Genomic DNA, 19925 nt, shown 5'->3' with positions numbered 1-19925 from the left:
CCCTCAAACTAGCCCACATTCATTGTTTTCTTGTGCTCCCCTAGCTGCCCAAGCAGGATTCTTCCTTTTGAATTTCCATTTTCTGCTCTTGGAGTGTCTGGTCACGTCTAGGGCTGGGAGTTATTATTTTTACCCAAAGGAGTATTTTCCCTTACTTCTAAAACATTGCTTCAGCTATGGGGGACCTTATGACCCAAGTTGGTGTTTATCCCTGGTATGCTTTTTACCTTCTTCGGATAAGTACAGTTATTTCCTCTTCTGCAGTTCCCGGCCAACCACCTCCTGAGGCTGGTTGCCACACCCCTGGCAGGTACGGCTGCGTTTTAAGTAGCTCTGCACATGATGGGAGCCCTTTTATAGTTCTTCCTCTCCTGGGTGAGTATAGATTTTTTAAAGGCAGTGGCAGAATGCATCCCAATAGATAAACCCTGACCCAGTTCACTAGGGATGAACAAAATAGCGGTGGGAGGAGCTCTTCTAATTTCTGTGCTGCTAATTCAGGTCCTACAAAATGACTAATTATGATTTAGGCTAGGGAAACAAAGGCTGAACTCTGCAAGATGAGAGTTTTCCTCTGGGGCAGAGAAGACCTCTTCTAGTGGCAGGAAGGGCACTGGGTTTGGACTTAGGACTTCTAAGCTTGATTGCCTGTTCTGTCTTTTGGGAGGTGTGTGCTCTGGACAAGTTACTAAATATAACCGAGCTTCCATTTCTATTACAAAGTGAAGGACCTGAATGCGATTCCTGAGGGACACCATTCCAGCTCTCAATTCTCTGGTTCTGTAGAAAAGAATTATAGTCTGTTTACAGGACTGCATCCAACTGGTTCCTGTCGTCCTTGGACTTCTCTTTTGGTGGTGGTGGTTTAGTCGTTAAGTCGTGTCCGACTCTTGTGATCCCATGGACTGTTAGCCTGTCAGGCTCCTCTGTCCATGGGATTCTCCAGGCAAGAATACTGGAGTGGGTTACCATTCCCTTCTCCACGGGATCTTCCTGATCCAGGAATTGAACCCGGGTCTCCTGCATTGCAGGCTGATGATTTACCAACCGAGCTATGAGGGATGCCCCTTGATACAAGTACAACTTTACAGGTAAATACCAGAGAATATTGTTACACTTTTTAATGGAAAAGTTTAATGGCAGTTATATAATCATTTAAAAATATTTTATTAAGCACTGGTTTTAAAAATGCGAGAGAAGAATATAACACCTCAGAGCAAATGCTTGAAGGTAAAACAAATATCACTATAAATATTGCACGTATAAAAATCTCTTTTTTACATCTTCACACAACTCATTTCTAAAATATCCTTTTACAGAGATACATAAATAAACTGCTTCCAAACTGTCAACGCTTGATACATTTAGTCTCATCACCCCACTGAGTCTGCAGGCTTCCAATCAGATATCTGCTCCTCTTACGTGCAAGCAACAGAACTTCCATCAGCAACACCTGAGCTCTCCTACCTACATCCTGTGAAGAGTAAATCTCTCTGAAAGCTCAATATTTCAGGTTATAAATTTTCTTTTCCTACTGAGAAAAAAAAAGATCTTTCAAAGGCAGTGACAGAACGCAGCTTAAATGGACACAGTGTTAACATTGCTTGTTCTTCAGGGCGTCCAGGAGCTTCTGATTCTTGGTCTTGAACATCATGATAAAGCTGTTAGGCATGATCTTGCCTCGCCCATCTTCACCCACTTGACCCATAATTATGTAATTTAAACCTAAAAGAAAATGTAAGATTAATTTTTTTCTCTGTGTGTGTTGGTTTGAAACAACTTAAGACTATAACTTACCTCCAGGTAAATGTTTTACAAATGGTATAATTAGATATTGTTTCTAGCATAAAATCTTGTTTAAGACTCTCATTGAAAAAAAAAACAAATCTAACTTTGACAGAATAGAATGTTCCTGCTCTGGTTACATTAAGAAACTGGATGGAATGATTAGACCCAGTCAGGTCCAGCTCTGCATAAGGTCTAGTATTTACTGAGTGTCCTCTACAAACACTATTCCTATGAAAAGCTCTCCTTCCTCAAGGGGCTATCTTCAGAAGGCCCCTCCTGGTCCCACTAGGCTTCTGGATCTCCCCAGGCATTTGGAAACTATTGACCCATTATCCTCCATTGTTGTCTTGAACTTTTTATTAAACCCTCCAACATTTATATTATGTACGTTTTTGAGGGCATGGTTGGACCAAATACTTCTTTACATTCTTTTAGTCCCAAAAAGACATGTACTAAAAAGTACTTTTATCGTTGTACTATTTTTTTTATATATCTGTGTGTCTGGCTAAGGTAAGTAAGCCTAGACTGGAGCCCACACTGAGGTATGTCGGGTTCAACTCTGAAGATTTACATTGCTTCAGAAAAATGTATGTGTTACCACCTCCTTTATTCTCCCTCTCCCCCCGTGTGTCATAAGAGACATTTTCCCCCTGTATAAGCCTTCCTCTCTGGTCCGCCACTATAATCGTAGTGGTCCTGAGCCTGTGAAGGCTCGGCAGGCTGGGCGGGCAGATGCCACTGCAAGAGAGATGACAGTAGGTATGAGATCTGATGAGATGAGATTTGACAGTATCCAGAGCTGGATTATTTGCTGTTCCGGATACTTCTGGAAAGAAGCGTTACTTTTTACAGAGCCTTTACTATCCCTTCTTAAGAGTCAATGGGATTATTATTTGGAATTTATGTGGTTTACATGCATATTTGTGCTCGTCTCTGATTATTTCTTCAAGAAACTACGTTTTAGAGCATAATTTCTGAGCAACAGTATGTGAGCATATGAAAGTTGTACTATGTTGCTTTTTCAACAAACTATAAGGTGATGTTGGTCTTATTTTTCTGATGTTCACTTTTCTTAGTAGTGAGGTACAATGTTACTGTATTAATTCATTATTTATTCTTGATTATATCCTTTCTACATTTTGCTTTGAAGTTACCAATTATCTTCTGTTCAGAAATCAAGTCCTTAAACTACTTAAATATTATCAACCTCTTATCCATTGTGTTTTCAAAAATTACTCTACCATTTTATTTATCATGTTTGTTTGCATTTTAATCTAGTTTATAAAGTTATATGAAGCTCTGAAGATCAAATCTGTTATGATAAAACTGATGAAAATTTTCCTTTCTGGCATTTTGCATTTTATTGTAGAAAGATTTTCTCACAATATATAAATTTTTTCAAAAATACAGTCGATGTGAGGCTGCTGGCCTCTTGACTTTTCTGAACAATCTGAATTCATAGTAAAGCTTTCTTAATGTGGATATCTGTATTTCTGTATGTGTGGTAAAGGTTTGGCTTCTTTTGGTTGTGGAAGAAGTTTGTAATAAGACTGAGAAAAGGAACAAGCTGATGTCGGATGGGAAGTCACAGTTCATCACACAGCGGAGTGCCAGGCATTACTGCCATTCCAAAGAAAGAGAGCTGTATATATGCTGTTGATGGAAAGCTGTCCACACACACATCATGTGGAGGGAAGGTTGAGCAGAATATGTGTAGAAATATCCCATTTGTCTACATGTGTATGTACATTTTTACACGGACAGAACCTTCTGGAAGGAGCTTTTCACTGTGCCTCTGGGGAAAGGGAAAGGGCTTCCCTTTTTATTTTAAATCCTTCTCTACTTAGTTGGCACTAGTGGCAAAGACCGCCTGCCGATGTAGGAGACATTAGAGATGTGGGTTTGACCCCTGGGTTAGGAAGATCCCCTGGAGGAGGGCATGGCAACCCACTCCAGTATTCTTGCCTAGAGAATCTCCAGGGACAGAGGAGCCTGGTGGGCTATGTAGTCCACAGGGTCACAGAGAGTCAGACACAACTAAAGCGACTAAGCGTGCACTACTTCTTTAACTTTTTCAAAAACCATAGAACAGACATTACTTTTATATACCTGTTTTAAAAAATTACGTGCCTCTGGCTCTAGGGTAACTTTCCTTTTCCTAAAATTTATCTTAATAAACTCACTCTCACCCATGAATTTAATAATCTCATATCTACAGATGAGCCCCAGATCTTTTATTCTAGCCCATAGATACCTCTCTCTTCTGAACACCAGCTCTGAATTTCCTGTTCCTTTTTTAAAAAAATGTTTTTATTTGGCTATACTGGGTCTTAGTTGCTGCTCATGGGATCTTCAATCGTCACTGAGGTATGTGAACTCTTAACTACAGCATGTGGGTTCTAGTTCCCTGAACCAGGAATTGAACTCGGGCCCCTTGCATTGGGAGCGTAGAGTCTTATTAGCCACTGGACCGCCAGGGAAGTCCTTGAATTTCCTATTCCTTGATAGATATTTTCCTCTACACACAGTAGTGGTACTTTAAGTGCAGTAACTGAAAATCTCTTTCTCCTGAACCTCTTTCTTTGTCTGTTCCCTATTGATCCAACTTCAAATGCCTCTTGAACTCACTGACCATTTCCATTATCCTGTCTTCTTCCACAGGTTACAGGAACTGAGACTGGAGCCCAATTCTGCCTGACTCCAAAGGCCCTCCTTCTCCATCAGAAGTGGGCAATACATGAGCCACGACTTGACTTCTCTAGACCAGCCATAGCATGGAAAGACCCATGACTTGCTCAGAGAGGCTCTCCTTTCCCCTTCTCTACCCTTGAGCTCCCCTGGAAGAAAGCCGGGAGTTTTCTTGCTGCTCACCTCTTCTGAGGAGTGGGCACTGCTTGCAGACCACGATGACCTTGGCGCTCATGTTCTTGCCGGCCTGCTGAATTGCCAGATTGCCCTCTTTATAAATGTTGATGATCGAGACCGTGGCATGCAGACTCCCACCTCGAGGGATGGTGGTGATGACAGTGCCGGCCAAGACTGCAAAAGAAAACATTTTTTAAATCATAGGACAGTGGAGACCAATGTAAGCAGAACTGAAAATAGTTGTATTGATACATTCCACTAACTTTCAGATGGGAAACATTTTAATGTTAGAAAGAAGGGCTTAATAAGAGTCATTAAATTTAATTCTGTATATCTGTCATCAAAATACAGGTTGAAAAACAGGAGTCATGGGGTACCACTGTATATTACCCTAGCTGTTAGGCATTGAAAAAAACCAAAATAACTACCAAACTGCAGTCAGTTGCTGAGACAGACTTGTTTCAATGTTTTATCCAACTTGTGGATCAATTACCAAACGTGGTAATTGCACCTCTGCTTGTTAATACTCAACAGGACCATGTATCTTTAAGGCAGTGCCATAATAAGAAGTTGCATGATGGAGGTTTGAGCCATAAAAATCTGAGTCCTTGTGTCTGTGTGGGTGAGCACTTACCTTCTGTATCTCCCCCGGTTCCTCTCTTTTTATTTATTTATTTGGCCGAAGCTGGGTCTTAGTTGCCGCATGCAGGATCTTAGTTCCCCGACTAGGGATCGAACCCAAGCCCCCTACATGGGGAGCTTGGAGTCTTAGCCACTGGACTTCTGGGGAAGTCCTTCTGGGTCTCTCATATTCTCTTTCTTATCCATCCTTTTTATCTCAATGAACAAGTCAAAGTATAGAACTGAGGTATAACTTTAAACATTTCCTTGGTTAGAAAAAATTAGCAAAATTCCATTGCTTTTCATTATGTAACTCTCTCTTCTTACCATGTAACACTCAGAGAAGAGTCTTACTTCTGAGCCACGTAAAGAAAGACGCAGTGTTTCACAAAGGCATGCTTCGGGCATTTTTTTAAGAGGGCGTATTTCATGTGATGCAGGACTTGGATTGAATGACTTTTTGATAATCCTGTCCTTACCCATAAAACCAACTGCAGCCCCTGCCGGGAGCCAGTGTGAGGAATCCCACCCGTGACAAGGTCATGAGGAAGGAAGCTGACATACGCAAGGCGTGCTCAGACTTCAGGGGCCCCTCTGGAAATTCCTAAGCATGTACCCCAACAAAAATCTGCCGGCTTTTGTGCTCTGCTTTTCCACTCTTCTGACATTTTCTGGAAAAAGTCAATTCAGGGCTTTAGTCTTCTGCATTTGAAAGTGTTTCAATCCAAATACCCCTCTGATGGCTTTCTAGCCTGCCTGCAGGACTCGTACAGCTGCGCTTGTGATTGTTTGAGGCCTCCTGACCGCAGGAGGCACAGGAAGCTTAAAACATCCTAGGAATGTAGGGGCTTCTGAGGAGTCAAAATCTTTAGAATAGGACTGATTAAAGGTTTCATTTGTTGAGTCAATGCTTGCTGCCAAATTTTCATATCCTTTATTTTTAGATATAGTTGGTATATTAAAAAACAAGTAGTAGACCTGGTATTAGCAACATTAGATCTTTGAGTTAAGTACCTTCTTTGTTATATCCCACTGCACCTTTGTTCTATAGAGATGTAACTTTAATGCTTTAAGGAGATGCAGATTAAAGAAAAACACTTCAGGGGAAACAAAATTAACATTCATTAAGAAAGAGAGCCAAAAAGTGTTAACAAGCCTCTTGGCCAGAAGATAATGTAAATCACCTGAGACCTTTTGTATACAAAATGATGTATAGAAAGAGTCTGGGCTACGAACGCTACATAATTTTGTGTTACCCATTGATCTCCGTGTTTTATCAAAAGTATAAAAGGCCTTCTGAACAATAAAGGAGGGGGACCAGTTTCTCGGACCAGTTTCTCGAACTAGTTTCTCGGCCTGGTTTCTTGGGACTCTGGCTCCCCCCATGTCTTTCTCTCTCTTTCTTCTTCTCTCCCTTTCCCTCTCTCTGCTCTTTACTTTAACTTCAGGCTGAATCTCCACCCGGGGCGCGGAGGCTCACCAGGTCTACTTACTTGCCCTGACTGTTAAGACCTGCACGAAAGGGAGCTTAAGGCGAGGCACCCTTAGATATTCAAGTGGGCGCCGGTGGCCCAACGTAGATGGTGCAAATTCCTTGTCTGGAATTTTATTGGCCTTCCGCGTAAACCAAGCTATTCAGCCCTCTTCCTCCACTTAATCTTCCTACTACGCTATAGTTTCTTAATCTAATCTTATATCAATCAATAAACAAGTCTTTCCATGCCAACGCCGTCCACCCTTCGAATTCCCTGGATCCACCGGGGCTGGACCCCGGCAAGCCCCCAGTCATTGTGAAATCAAAACTTGCCCCTGAAGGGATTTCCTTGGTGGTCCAGCGGTTAAGACTCCATGCTTCCACTGCAGGGGGCATAGGTTCGATCCCTGGTCAGGGAACTAAGGTACTGCATGCTGCATGATGTGGCCAATTAAAAACAAAAACAAAACCCTGCCCCGAAAAGAGTGTTACCAAGGCTGGTTAGGAACCAACAGGCCTCCAGTGATAGTATTGGGTCATTTTGCCGTGTAAGTCACAATGGAATGGATGGAGTTTTGGACTTAATAATATTACCCTTTCAGGATAAAGTGAAAACTGACTGCTTATGTGGTGTGCAAAGCTCATCACATCAGAATTCTTATTATGCCTTACTTTGATTCCCAGTGATGAGCGATTCTCTGCAAAATGTCAGTCGGTAGTGGAGTGGTATCGGATAGCTCTGAAGGACTGGGAGGGAGATTTCCTTAAGCACCTGTTACAGGAGATCACGCTGGATGTGGGAACAATGACACCTGGTGCTACTAGTCTTCATTTTCATGCCGGTTATTTGCATTTTGGCATGCAAACTCCAGATACATTTAGGGCCCTAGTTTTTTTTTACTGGGGTATGGTTGCTTTGGGGGCATCCCAGGTGGCTCAGTGCTGAACAATGTGCCTGCCAATGCAGGGGACACAGGAAACTCAGGTTCAATTCCTGGGTCGGGAAGATCCCCTGGAGTAGGAAATGGCAACCCACTCCAGTATACTTGTCTGGGAAATCCCACGGACAGAGGAACCTGACGGGCTCCACTCTGTGGACACGACTGAGCTGCTGAGCATGCATAGTTACTTTATAATGGGCTACAACAAACTGAATTAGCTATGTGTTTGTGTGTGTGTGTATGTACACTCAATCATGTCTGACTCTTTGCGACTCCATGGACTGTAGCCCACTAGGCTCCTCTGTTCATGGAATGTTCCAGGCATGAATACTAGAGAGGGTTGCCATTTCCTCCTTCAGGGCATCTTACCGACTCAGGGATTGAACCCACGTCTCTTACATCTCCTGCACTGGTAGGCAAATTCGTTACCAAATGCACCACCTGGGAAGCCCCAAATTAGCTATATGTATACATATATTCCCTCCGTCTAGAGGGCCCTAGATTCTTTACTGTCCTCACATCTTTACCACAATATGGTCAATCTGGGCTGCCGTTATCATTTGAAGGCATAAGGAAAAGCAAGCAAAGCTTCTTCTGGGAGGCCCTCTGTGTTAGGTAACCTATTTAGGCCGTAGCAACTTTCTTTTCCTGATAAGACTTTTCTTCCATATTCCTTTCAAACATAACCAACATAATTCAACTTGGGATCATTTGCTCTTGAGCAGTTTTCACAGAATGTACAAGATTTTTTTTAAAATTTTATTTACTTGATGCAGGGTGCAGGATGCTTGGGGCTGGTGCAAGATTTTTTTTAATTGGAAAAAAACTCTTTAGGAATTCTGATTCATTAGCTAATATCTGCCTGATATCTTCCAGTTTATAAGAGTTTCCAAATGGATTTCAGATTTCCAAGTTTTAATTTCATCCTCTGGAGGGACACTGCAGAGGAAATACTTGAATTTCTTCTGAGAGAGGCCAGCTTGGATATGTTTCTGATTTATTTAAGTTGAATTACAGATGTGTGAAAAAATACTCACTACATGAAAACTGTGAGAAAAAAACAGGATGCAGGGTTTTTTTTTCCTGGGGTGGGGGAAACACTGGGCTACACAGAATATACAGAACAGCAGTGTCATGTACCAGAGGTCAAATTAGTAAGTTTTACGTTTACGTGAAAAACATGTATTTCTGCACACATTTTTCTCAGTTGTGAACTCTAACACTTCGAACGGTGCAACACACCTTAGTGTGGAGGAAAATACTTTCCTGGGTAGATGCAGAGTGTAACTGACCCTCTACCATCCCATTCATGGCAGTTCCTTTGAGATTAAGCATGCAGTTTCGGGTTTCTGACTAAAGAGGAAAGACGGTTTTCTTTCTTACCGAAGTTGCTTGAGCAATAATTGCTCTCCAGAGTCCCCGATCGTCTACACTTCTGCTGACACAGGGCCACGGTGGGCTTTAAACCTTCATTCCAAGAAGAAATACATAAGATTCAGGAAAATCAATGCATATATAATTGGTGTTTAGATCTGAATCAGTCAATTTAAAATTCTCATTTATTTCTCCGAGCCCCCAATCTGTCACTGCAATGAAATAATTAAAGAACCTGCAAAGGATATTCCTCATGTTACCAACTTCTACTCTTAATTTCCTCAGGGTAACTCAATGCCCTCTACTGAGCTTTAAACCTGAGATCAAAGATAACCCGAATTTAGCCTTATTCTCTTCTTCCTTTATATATAACTAATGCTGTATCCAAAAATAGATCCAGTCTCAAGTGCCCTGCTTACCAAAAACCCAGAACAACAAATAAGAACACAGGAGATATAGGTTAACTCTTCACTTCACCAAAGGAATCTTATGGGGCTCCCCTGAGAGTGGAGGGAGTTTTCTTGGTGCATTTGAAATTCACAATTATCCAAATGTTAGCATCACAGGTTTTGGGGAACAATGCTCATGTGATGAAGTGTGCTGTATCTGTACTTAGATGCAACTCATCACTAAAACATTTTGAGCCTGTCATTGCCTGTAAGGATCTTAAGAACTGAGAAGTAGGCAAATTTAAAAGTACAGCTAAATAGATAAACACAGCAGTTCTCAATTGGGGGTGATTTCTCCCACTAGGTGACATTTGGTAAACTCTGGAAATATTGTTGGCAGTCACAACTAGGGGATGATACCAGCATCTAGTAGGTAGATAACCAGCGATGCTGCTCAACATTTCACAGTGAACAGGACAGCCCCCAACAGCAAAGAATTATCTGGCCAAAAATGTAAATAGTGCCAAGGTTGGAAAGCTGTGATATGATGATAATATTTAATCCTTATGAAATGAAATGAAAATATTTAATCCTCATTTTCATTATTAAAAATGTTTCCAAAAGAGGTGGCAAGAATACACGGAAGAACTGTGCAAAAAAGATCTTCACGACCCAGACAATCATGATGGTGTGATCACTAATCTAGAGCCAGACATCTTGGAATGTGAAGTCAAGTGGGCCTTAGGAAGCATCACTATGAACAAAGCTAGAGGAGGTGATGGAATTCCAGTTGAGCTGTTTCAAATCCTGAAAGATGATGCTGTGAAAGTGCTGCACTCAATATGCCAGCAAATTTGGAAAACTCAGCAGTGGCCACAGGACTGGAAAAGGTCAATTTTCATTCCAATTCCAAAGAAAGGCAATGCCAAAGAATGCTCAAACTACCGCACAATTGCACTCATCTCACATGCTAGTAAAGTAATGCTCAAAATTCTCCAAGCCAGACTTCAGCAATACGTGAACCGTGAACTCCCTGATGTTCAAGCTGGTTTTAGAAAAGGCAGAGGAACCAGAGATCAAATTGCCAACATCCGCTGGATCATGGAAAAAGCAAGAGAGTTCCAGAAAAACATCTATTTCTGCTTTATTGACTATGCCAAAGCCTTTGACTGTGTGGATCACAATAAACTGTGGAAAATTCTGAAAGAGATGGGAATACCAGAACACCTCACCTTCCTCTTGAGAAATCTGTATGCAGGTCAGGAGCAACAGTTAGAACTGGACATGGAACAACAGACTGGTTCCAAATAGGAAAAAGGAGTACGTCAAGGCTGTATATTGTCACCCTGCGTATTTAACTTCTATGCAGAGTACATCATGAGAAACGTTGGACTGGAAGAAACACATGCTGGAATCAAGACTGCTGGGAGAAATATCAATAACCTCAGATATGCAGATGATACCACCCTTATGGCAGAAAGTGAAGAGGAGCTCAAAAGCCTCTTGATGAAAGTGAAAGAGGAGAGTGAAAATGTTGGCTTAAAGCTCAACATTCAGAAAACGAAGATCATGGCATCTGGTCCCATCACTTCAGTAGAAACAGTGTCAGACTTTATTTTCGGGGGCTCCAAAATCACTGCAGATGATGACTGCAGCCATGAAATTAAAAGACGCTTACTCCTTGGAAGAAAAGTTATGACCAACCTAGATAGCATATTCAAAAGCAGAGACATTACTTTGCCAACTAAGGTCCGTCTAGTCAAGGCTATCATTTTTCCTGTGGTCATGTATGGATGTGAGAGTTGGACTGTGAAGAAGGCTGAGCGCCGAAGAATTGATATGTTTGAACTGTGGTGTTGGAGAAGACTCTTGAGAGTCCCTTGGACTGCAAGGAGATTCAACCAGTCCATTCTGAAGGAGATCAACCCTGGGATTTCTTTGGAAGGAGTATGCTAAAGCTGAAGCTCCAGTACTTTGGACACCTCATGTGAAGAGTTGACTCATTGGAAAAGACTCTGATGCTGGGAGGGATTGGGGGCAGGAGGAGAAGGGGACAACAGAGGATGAAGTGGCTGGATGGCATCACGGACTCGATGGATGTGAGTCTGAGTGAGCTCCGGGAGATGGTGATGGACAGGGAGGCCTGGCGTGCTGTGATTCATGGGGTTGCAAAGAGTTGGACACGACTGAGCAACTGAACTGAACTGAACTGAAAAACATTTGGTAATGATTCCCTTATATGTGGCAACATGTTAGGAAGAACTAAACAGAACCACTGTCATAGAGCTGTATATATTGGGTAAGAATTTGCCCTTCTAATATGTTCTGCTAACCCTTCTGTGAATTTACTCTTAATTTGTATCCCTAGTTATCTCCAAAAGGATCTAAAGTGTATTACAATATTAAAATATACACAGTTTAATGTTAAAATATACATGATAGCATATATATATGTATATTATAGAGAAAGAGCTCAGAAAGCATTTAGAGGGAATATTGCTCTAAAAGTTGGGGACCTAAATGTATCTAATTCACCGAGTCCAAAGCTAAGTGCCTTAGGGGATCTCCTTAGAGCATCTTCTTATGTGGACCACTTGGAACCAGCTCCTTCTCGGCCTCAGGACATTAGTCTGGAGGTTGGGTGGGTGGCCCACCCGGACACTCTTCATCTTCCTATCTGCTCTCTGCTGCCCTGCACACTCAAGCGTGGCACGGGGTTTTCAGCTTTCCTCTTCACGTGCTCCCTCAAGCATCGTGGTGGGTCCTCCCTCCTTGGGGATGATCGCTCTCTGGCTGTAGCCTCAACACCCCCTGCCTCTCAGATGTTCCCTCTGGTCCATCTTCGCCCCTCAGCCCCAAGCTCACGTGTCCTTCTGCTGAAGTCTCATCACCAATCTCTCATCCTTCATCCAACAGAACCTCCTCTCCTTTCAGTTCAGTTCAGTCGCTCAGTCTTTCTGTCTTTAGAGGTTCAATACACTGACCCCTCTCCTATTTCCCACTCCATCGCCCTGGCCCATCTTAATTCCTTAGCTTCTCCATGTAGTTTTCATGGTCCATTAGTTCAATCACTTTCTTAACAATACTTACACTCCTGTTCCGCTCTGCCCTCGGCCCTTTAGGAGTCCGGTAGGAGACTCTTTTCTCTTTCTGTGTCTGCTCACAGACAGCTGAGAACACAGACAGACCCTCATCCAAGTGACAAACTGCCCCACAACCCCCAGGGCGCCCACCTCCCTTCTTGTTCTCAGCGGGGGACCTTGCCTATTTTCTGGTGAGAACGAAAATCACGGAACAAAATGTCCTCCACCAGACCTCCGAGCTGTCTCCATCTGTTCCCTCACTTCCTTCCTCTCCTAAGAGAGGAGGCTGCCTACCCCTGGCCTAAGGTCTGTCCTTCTGCACGCCCTCTGGAGGCCAGCCCCTGCCATCTTTGTGGAAATTTCCTCCTCACTTATCCCCTTGCTCCGCCCTTCTGTTTTCCCTCTTTGCAAGCTTCTTCCCCTTAGCTTTTACCACGTTCAAACACTCAGGCTCTCTACCTCCCTTCCTCAGGGCTGAACCCTCAGACTGAGTTGCTGGAAGTGGTGCTCATTTCCTTGCCATGCTCCACACGCCCCCTCGCCCTTGTCCAGCTTCTACCTGAACCACTCGGCTCACACAACCCCTGCCAGGGTGTCTGGCAGCCTCCACATCACGAAATCAGATGGTACCATTCTATCCCTGCTCTTGTTTAAAGTCTCATCAGCATCTGAGTGAGGTGAATTCTCAACATTAAGTGAGAATCTAATCCTGAACTTTGCTTAAATCCACCAACAGCTTCCTCCACACTTAAGATAAAATCCCAAATACTTAGAGCATAAGGAGCAAGGTGGTAGAGCCCAAAGATGAAGCTAGAAGGAGAGGCCCCAGGGACAAAGTGTGAAGATTAGCCCCTGCGCTGTCCTCTGGTCTGGCCGCTGGCCACAGGAGGCTTTTTAAATTTAATGAAGTTAAAAATTCAGATCTTTAGTTGCACTAATCACATTTCAAGCATCTAAAAGTGGCCACCGTATTGGAAGGCATAGGCGTAGACAACAAATTTTGTGGGGGAAAGACACAGTCTGCGATGTTGGGGGTCAGGGGAAGGGGCAGGGCATGCTGTGGGGAGTTAAGATAGAGGAAGTCAAGGGAACCCTAGGAGTGTGGCTACAGATGCTGTGGCCCAGGCTTGAGAAAAAAGGTGGAGAAGCAGAAATGAGACAGAATATACTGTGACAGAAATGAGTTAAATCTGATATATTTTCATTTCAATGTCTAGCAGTTGCAAACCTGTAGGAGATAATTAAAAATTCATGTTTGCAACTTCAGAGAAAGTTTAGGACTGGATATAAAATTGGAGAACCACATGGGTGTAGACAGATGATTCACTGGAAAGAATAAGGACACCAAGGTCCGCTGAGAGAACTGGAGAAATATTTCTGCGATGTGCAGCAGTACACTTCCGGGCCACACGGTGGCACACTTGTGGAGTGCTCAGAAAAATCAGCCCTTCTGGAAGTGCCTGTACTCAGGACAGCCCTCTCTGCGAACTGGCAGAAAATGGTGGGCAATAAAGCTGGGCTAATTTCAGCCCAATTCATGTCTTAACCTTAAATTCCCCCTTCCCACTTTTTTCTCCTCCCTTTTAGATTTTTGAGATCTGAGGCCTGAAATCCTGGAGGGCTGTGCTGACAGGGTGTAGAGACAAGAAACAGGAACGCTCTGTTGCCCTTGCACTTCTGAGGTCATACCCAGACTGGAGGTCCCCAACTGGTGTCTACAATACATAGAATATTTTTTGTTTGATTTACTCCAGTTTGAAAAAAATAATATATTTTGTATGGCACATTTTGGATCATACCCCTCCCTACAACAAAGTCCAAATACTGGCAGAAATGAAAACAGGCAGGAATCAGAGCCCTGAAATTTTAACCCAAAATACTACAGTTCTATGTAATAAAAAGAAAAATATGATTTTATAAATGCCAAGAAAGAAAAATTAGGCTTGTTATGATCTCTACTTTGTTCCTAGTATTTTTAAGTGACCATAATTTTCTTGGATAATATCTTAAAATTATTATCTTATAAGCATTCTTATACTTTTCTTTCATTCATGGAATCATATTATTCTCTTATGTAAGTTTTTGTCTTATTTAACTTATTTTAGTTTCAATTATTTTCCTCTTAATCAGGTTTTTTTTTCCCCCACTTCAGAAGAATTTTTCTTATACTCCTCAAGTCTGAGTAGAAATTTCAAAGCAGGCTTACTTGTAGTCGCTGGAAAGGTGGTGGTTACAGGCAGTGCAGTTGTTGTCGGCAATTTTTTGGGCCTGAATTTGTAGTGACCGATAAATCCATCTGCAGTCAAACTTAAATCTGATAAAAACTGAATGAGAAGTTCGTTTCTCTCAGATACAATTGGCCTAAAAGGAAAAAAAAAATGTTTTAAAAATGCATATATATATATATATAGATAGATAGATAGATAGATAGATTCAAAAGTGTAAGGGACACCTCTGAAATGTAAAACTAACTTTCCTTTAATTTCCAACAATAGATTACTGTCTGTTTAAACCGAAAAGTTAAAAGACTTAAAAAGATGACATTCTTAACCTGCTCAATATTCATGCAAATAGCTAACATTTACTGAACGTTTGCTCAGGTAGGCACTGTGCTTTTTGCAAACTGTTGAATTGTGCTTTCACAACAACCATGTATTATCCCCTTTTTATGGAACAGGTGACTGAAGATCAGCGAGTTCAAGTGATTTGCCCAAGGCCCTCCGCTTGTGTGTAGGAGAGTCAGGATTTGAACCCAGGACCAGGTGCCACTGGGGACAATGTAAACACTGAAGCTGCAGCTGGTGCTTCATAAGCGCTTTAGGGTCTGGTCTGACTCAGCAACCGCACAGCCTCTTTGAACTAAGACTCAGTTCCGGCTGGCCTGGGGAGCTAGGGATTGCTGGCCATGGGGAATCAGATGGAGAAACCTGGTGAACAAATTTCCACACCTTGTGAAGACACAATGAAAGGGATCATCTTAGCAAGGTGGTCACCTAGGGATAAGAAAGCCACACAGAATTTAATGGGACGTTCATTTCATTGTTAGTAAGAGTTCTCATGTGTGCCTGAAATGGAAACCTTTCTGTTTATAATCTGGGTAGCAAAATGCTCTTAAGGAGAAAGAGAAAGTGATTGTTTTGGTGGTCATGAACAACCTCATTAAGAATCTAATTTTAAAGCAATCTTAGGGGCGTGCTGGTTAGTTGGGACTAAAGATTTAGTGGCGATAATTATTGAGGCTCAGAAGCTCCCTTACTTAAATCTTAGGGGATAACTATGTTATAAAAGCCGGTAGTTTCATCTGATCTTTTGCTATTGTTATTTAAACAATGGTTTAAAAATGCTGTTTGGCTAATTTCATTTTAAAACTAATTCAGAAGTGGAAAAAATTAAAGTTATTTAACCAAATTAATTGGTGGTTTGTCTAAACTCCTTTTTTGAGGCATCTTCTCAGCCGAACCACTTCTTAGGCATCTCGGACAATAAATAAATGAGGCAACTCTTGTTTTCCTTCACCTATCAGCTACTTTGAGTTGGAAGCGTGGAGGGGAAGGTAGGTCTGGGTTTGACCACCAGGGAGAAACAGTGCAGGGTCTTCTCTGTCCTGAAGGTTATTGCCTTCCGGGCCAAGGGAAGAACCAAACCTAAGAACGAGCTCTGACACCTCCCTTTTGCCTTCCAGTCACAAAAATGGGACCAAGGTCATTTAAATAATGCTTCTGAGCATCAAGCCACAAACGCGAATATTTAATCCTGCTTCTGAAAATATTCCATGAAATAAACACAGCGTGCATGAAACACAGTTCTCAACTACAATTACAAATAAGACATGCTAACCTTGTTTAGATGATAAAATTACAAAAAACACTTCTTGTAAGCAGCAAAGAAAACCTGAAGATCCAACCAAGCCAGCCTTATGGGCACGATGTTATAATTATAGTGATCATTCACTGCCTCTTGTATGAACTAATCTTGGAAGCACTATACTGGAAGCTGAATTTTCTCAAGGAAGAGTATTTTTGTCACCAAGACATATTTCAGCTATGCTGCTACTGAGCTTTAGTATGAATGTGACAGAACTGCAGTGCCATAAATGTACTGAGGGCCAAGCGTTGCATTTGCAAATTAATGTTGCGAATCACTCGAAAGGCAAGGGGATATCTCATGTGTGCCCACTCCCCACTAGCAAATCCCAGGACTGGATGAAGGATGCTGACTGCTGTCTTACAGAACTGGCTATGAGAACTGTCTGCAGCCAACCAACCACCGTATTTCTTGACCCACCTCCTCGTCTTCATCTCTGCCACCCTTCCCTACCTCCTTGTCTTGACCTGGACCACTGCCACAGCCTCCCCCTTGCTCTTGTCTAGGAGGGGGTTCTAGGGGCACCAGTCCGGTCATTTTCCCCACCCGCATGGGGAGGGCCCCCATGTCTGCACGATGTGGAGTCCAACTCCACTCTCAGCCTCCTCTCTCTCTCCCACTCAAGGTGTAGGCTCCAGAACAGCACCCATCTCCTCTGTGTATCTTTACAACCAAACTCTGCTTGGAACGAATCCTCTTTTCTGTATCTAACTTCCACTCTTCCTTCAAGACTCAGCTTTAAGAAGCATAATTTCCCCCAATCTCCCCACCACTTGTCCCTACTGGACCAAAGGACTCCTTGTCAGAAATCCACCCAAGACTTTTCATTGCCAATTTACCTGTCTGCCTTGTTTCCACCCCTCCTGCTACTCACCTCCGTATCTTTTATTAATCTTGGAGTTCCAGGTCCCTAACATCATGCCCACCACATGGCTGGGGTATATATAGTACCATCTGAACTGAACTGAATCCAATGGTACTGATACTGTGTTGAATCAGGCACAGGGATGCTGGTGATGTCCTGCCAGTCACAACACCCCTCCTCCTAGTCACACATCTAACAGGGGAAAAGTTCCCCAAATAGGTTTTCTCACTTTCTGTACTGCCCCACCCCGGAAGTACTCTGACTGTGGGGAGACAGTCCTCTGGTCCACGTGCTAGTTGGTGGGCAGGCAGTCCAGCTCTTCCAGGCAAACTTCTCAGGAGGCCAGGGATGCTCAACAGCGCCCCCATCGCCTCCACCCACCCTCAGTGGAGGCAACCACTACCCTGAGTTTGTGCTCCTTCTTTCCCTTCCTTTATCTACAGATTTACTTATATAAGCTATGGTTTGTCCAGTAGTTATGTATGGATGTGAGAGCTGGACCATAAAGAAGGCTGTGTCAAAGAATTGATGCTTTTGAACTGCAATGTTGGAGAAGACTCTTGAGAGTCCCTTGGACAGCAAGGAGATCAAACTAGTCAATCCTAAAGGAAATCAACCCTGGATATTCATTGGAAGGACTGATGCTGAAGCTCCAATACTTTGGCCCCCTGATGTGAAGAGCCGACTTGTTGCAACAGACTCTGATGCTGGAAAAGTCTGAGGGCAGGAGGAGAAGGGGGTGACAGAGGAGGAGATGGTTGGATGGCATCACTGACTCAATGGATGTGAGTTTGAGAAAACTCTGGATGATAGTGAGGGACATGGAAGCCTGGTGTGCTGCAGTTCATGGGGTTGCAGAGTCGGACACGATTGAGTGGCTGAACAACAATGGTCTGTATCATGAATCCATATAACCTACAGGTTTGCATGCTTTTAAACTTCATACAAATGAAAGCGTATAGTGTGTCTTTTTCTGTTTTTTTTTCTTCTCACCCTCAACATTACAACTGTGAGATTTATCCACTATGTTCATAGCTATAGCGTGTGAACTGCAACAGAATCTGACTATTCTCTTGTTGATAAACTGTTTACTCTCCCTCCGGAACAAACAACATTAAAGAGAACACTTTTATGTCCTGTGACGCACGAGGACAAAAGCGTCCTTAGTGGACACACCAGAAGGTTAGGGTATACACTCTACACCAGGTTAAAGGATACAAGCTCGTGTTCAATTTTAGTAGATCTTGCCAAACTGATTTCCAAAGTGACTGTACCAATTTACATTCTTCTCAAAGATGTATTCACAGTGCAGCTTTCTTCTTCTGGGAATGCCTTTTCATGTCCTTTGCCCATTTTTCCTATTGAGTTGTTACTTTTTCCTTATTCACTTTTAAGAATTTCTTGATATGTTCTGGAACCGAGACCTAGGTCTTTGTCAAGTATATCAAATATTTTACAAACATCTGTTTCGGTTTTGTGCCTTCTCTTTCTCTCCCTTTAAGGTGTGTTTTGATGAGCAGAAATTCTCATTTAAACTTCTCATTTAAGTTCCACCTGTAACCCGTCTGTAATTGGCTTTTGTGTGACGTAGATATGAACACAATTCATTTCCCCATGGAAACAAAAATGGTCCCTGCCTCCATTCTCAACAGGACCAACCTCTGGCTGCTGACCTGTGGGACTCTGGAATGTGCCCACTCTGCAGAGACACGCGGGTGTGTTTCTGGCTTCTCTGGTGTTTTCATTAGTCAATTTTTCTACCTCTCTGTTAAAACCACACTGGCTTAATTACAACAGCTTTCTGACCTTGTTCCATCGTGGTAGGTTAAATCTTCCTGCCAGTTCTTCTCCTTCAGAACTGTTCCCTGATCAGGGATCAAACTGCTGTGGTGCCTGCATTGGGACCGTGGAGTCTTAACAACTGGACCACCAGCGAAGTCCTGAAGTGTTCTCTATTTATCCATTAGACCAAGCCTGTTGGTTTACAACCTTCATTTCTACTTTTTTTAAGAGGTTACCTCAATTTACCATCCATACTTACTTTGGCATATTATAAAGTTTCACAGTATCTTCACCCGATTCTCAAACAATACAGAGACCTGAGAATCCTTCAACTCTATATCCAATATCTTTGCTCAGTGCTGGTTCCTGCATTTCAGTCTTTTATTCTGTGGTCATTACCATTCTGCCTGATTTAAAGTCATAATGCAGTTTCTTCAGTTTGGATTTGTTGGTAGTAAACTGTCTCAGCTCTTATTCAACTAAAAATGTCTGTATTTCACCCACATTCACAAAAGAGAAGGTTTTCTGGGTAATTAATTCTAGAGTGTCAGACTTTATTTTGGGGGGCTCCAAAATCACTGCAGATGGTGACTGCAGCCATGAAATTAAAAGACGCTTACTCCTTGGAAGAAAAGTTATGACCAACTTAGATAGTATATTCAAAAGCAGAGACATTACTTTGCCGACTAAGGTCCGTCTAGGCCAGGCTATGGTTTTTCCTGTGGTCATGTATGAATGTGAGAGTTGGACTGTGAAGAAGGCTGAGCACCGAAGAATTGATGCTTTTGAACTGTGGTGTTGGAGAAGACCCTTGAGAGTCCCTTGGACTGCAAGGAGATCCAACCAGTCCATTCTGAAGGAGATCAGCTCTGAGATTTC

General features: G+C 42.6%; 1 protein-coding gene across 1 annotated transcript in view; it reads right to left on the bottom strand.

The window, feature by feature from the left end:
* PCOLCE2 (procollagen C-endopeptidase enhancer 2) overlaps positions 1147–19925 on the bottom strand; it is an 84803-nt gene continuing 66024 nt past the window's right edge. The window contains exons 6-9 of the mRNA XM_018049534.1: positions 14742–14896; positions 9073–9156; positions 4660–4827; positions 1147–1725 (exon numbers count right to left, since the gene is read on the bottom strand). Coding sequence (XP_017905023.1) covers positions 1595–1725; positions 4660–4827; positions 9073–9156; positions 14742–14896 — 538 coding nt within the window. The 3' untranslated portion in view covers positions 1147–1594. The remainder of the gene's footprint in view (positions 1726–4659; positions 4828–9072; positions 9157–14741; positions 14897–19925) is intronic.

This window comes from Capra hircus, chromosome 1 (assembly GCF_001704415.2).
Source record: "Capra hircus breed San Clemente chromosome 1, ASM170441v1, whole genome shotgun sequence".
Taxonomy (NCBI): domain Eukaryota; kingdom Metazoa; phylum Chordata; class Mammalia; order Artiodactyla; family Bovidae; genus Capra; species Capra hircus.
This window is presented reverse-complemented; position numbering and strand designations above follow the sequence as displayed.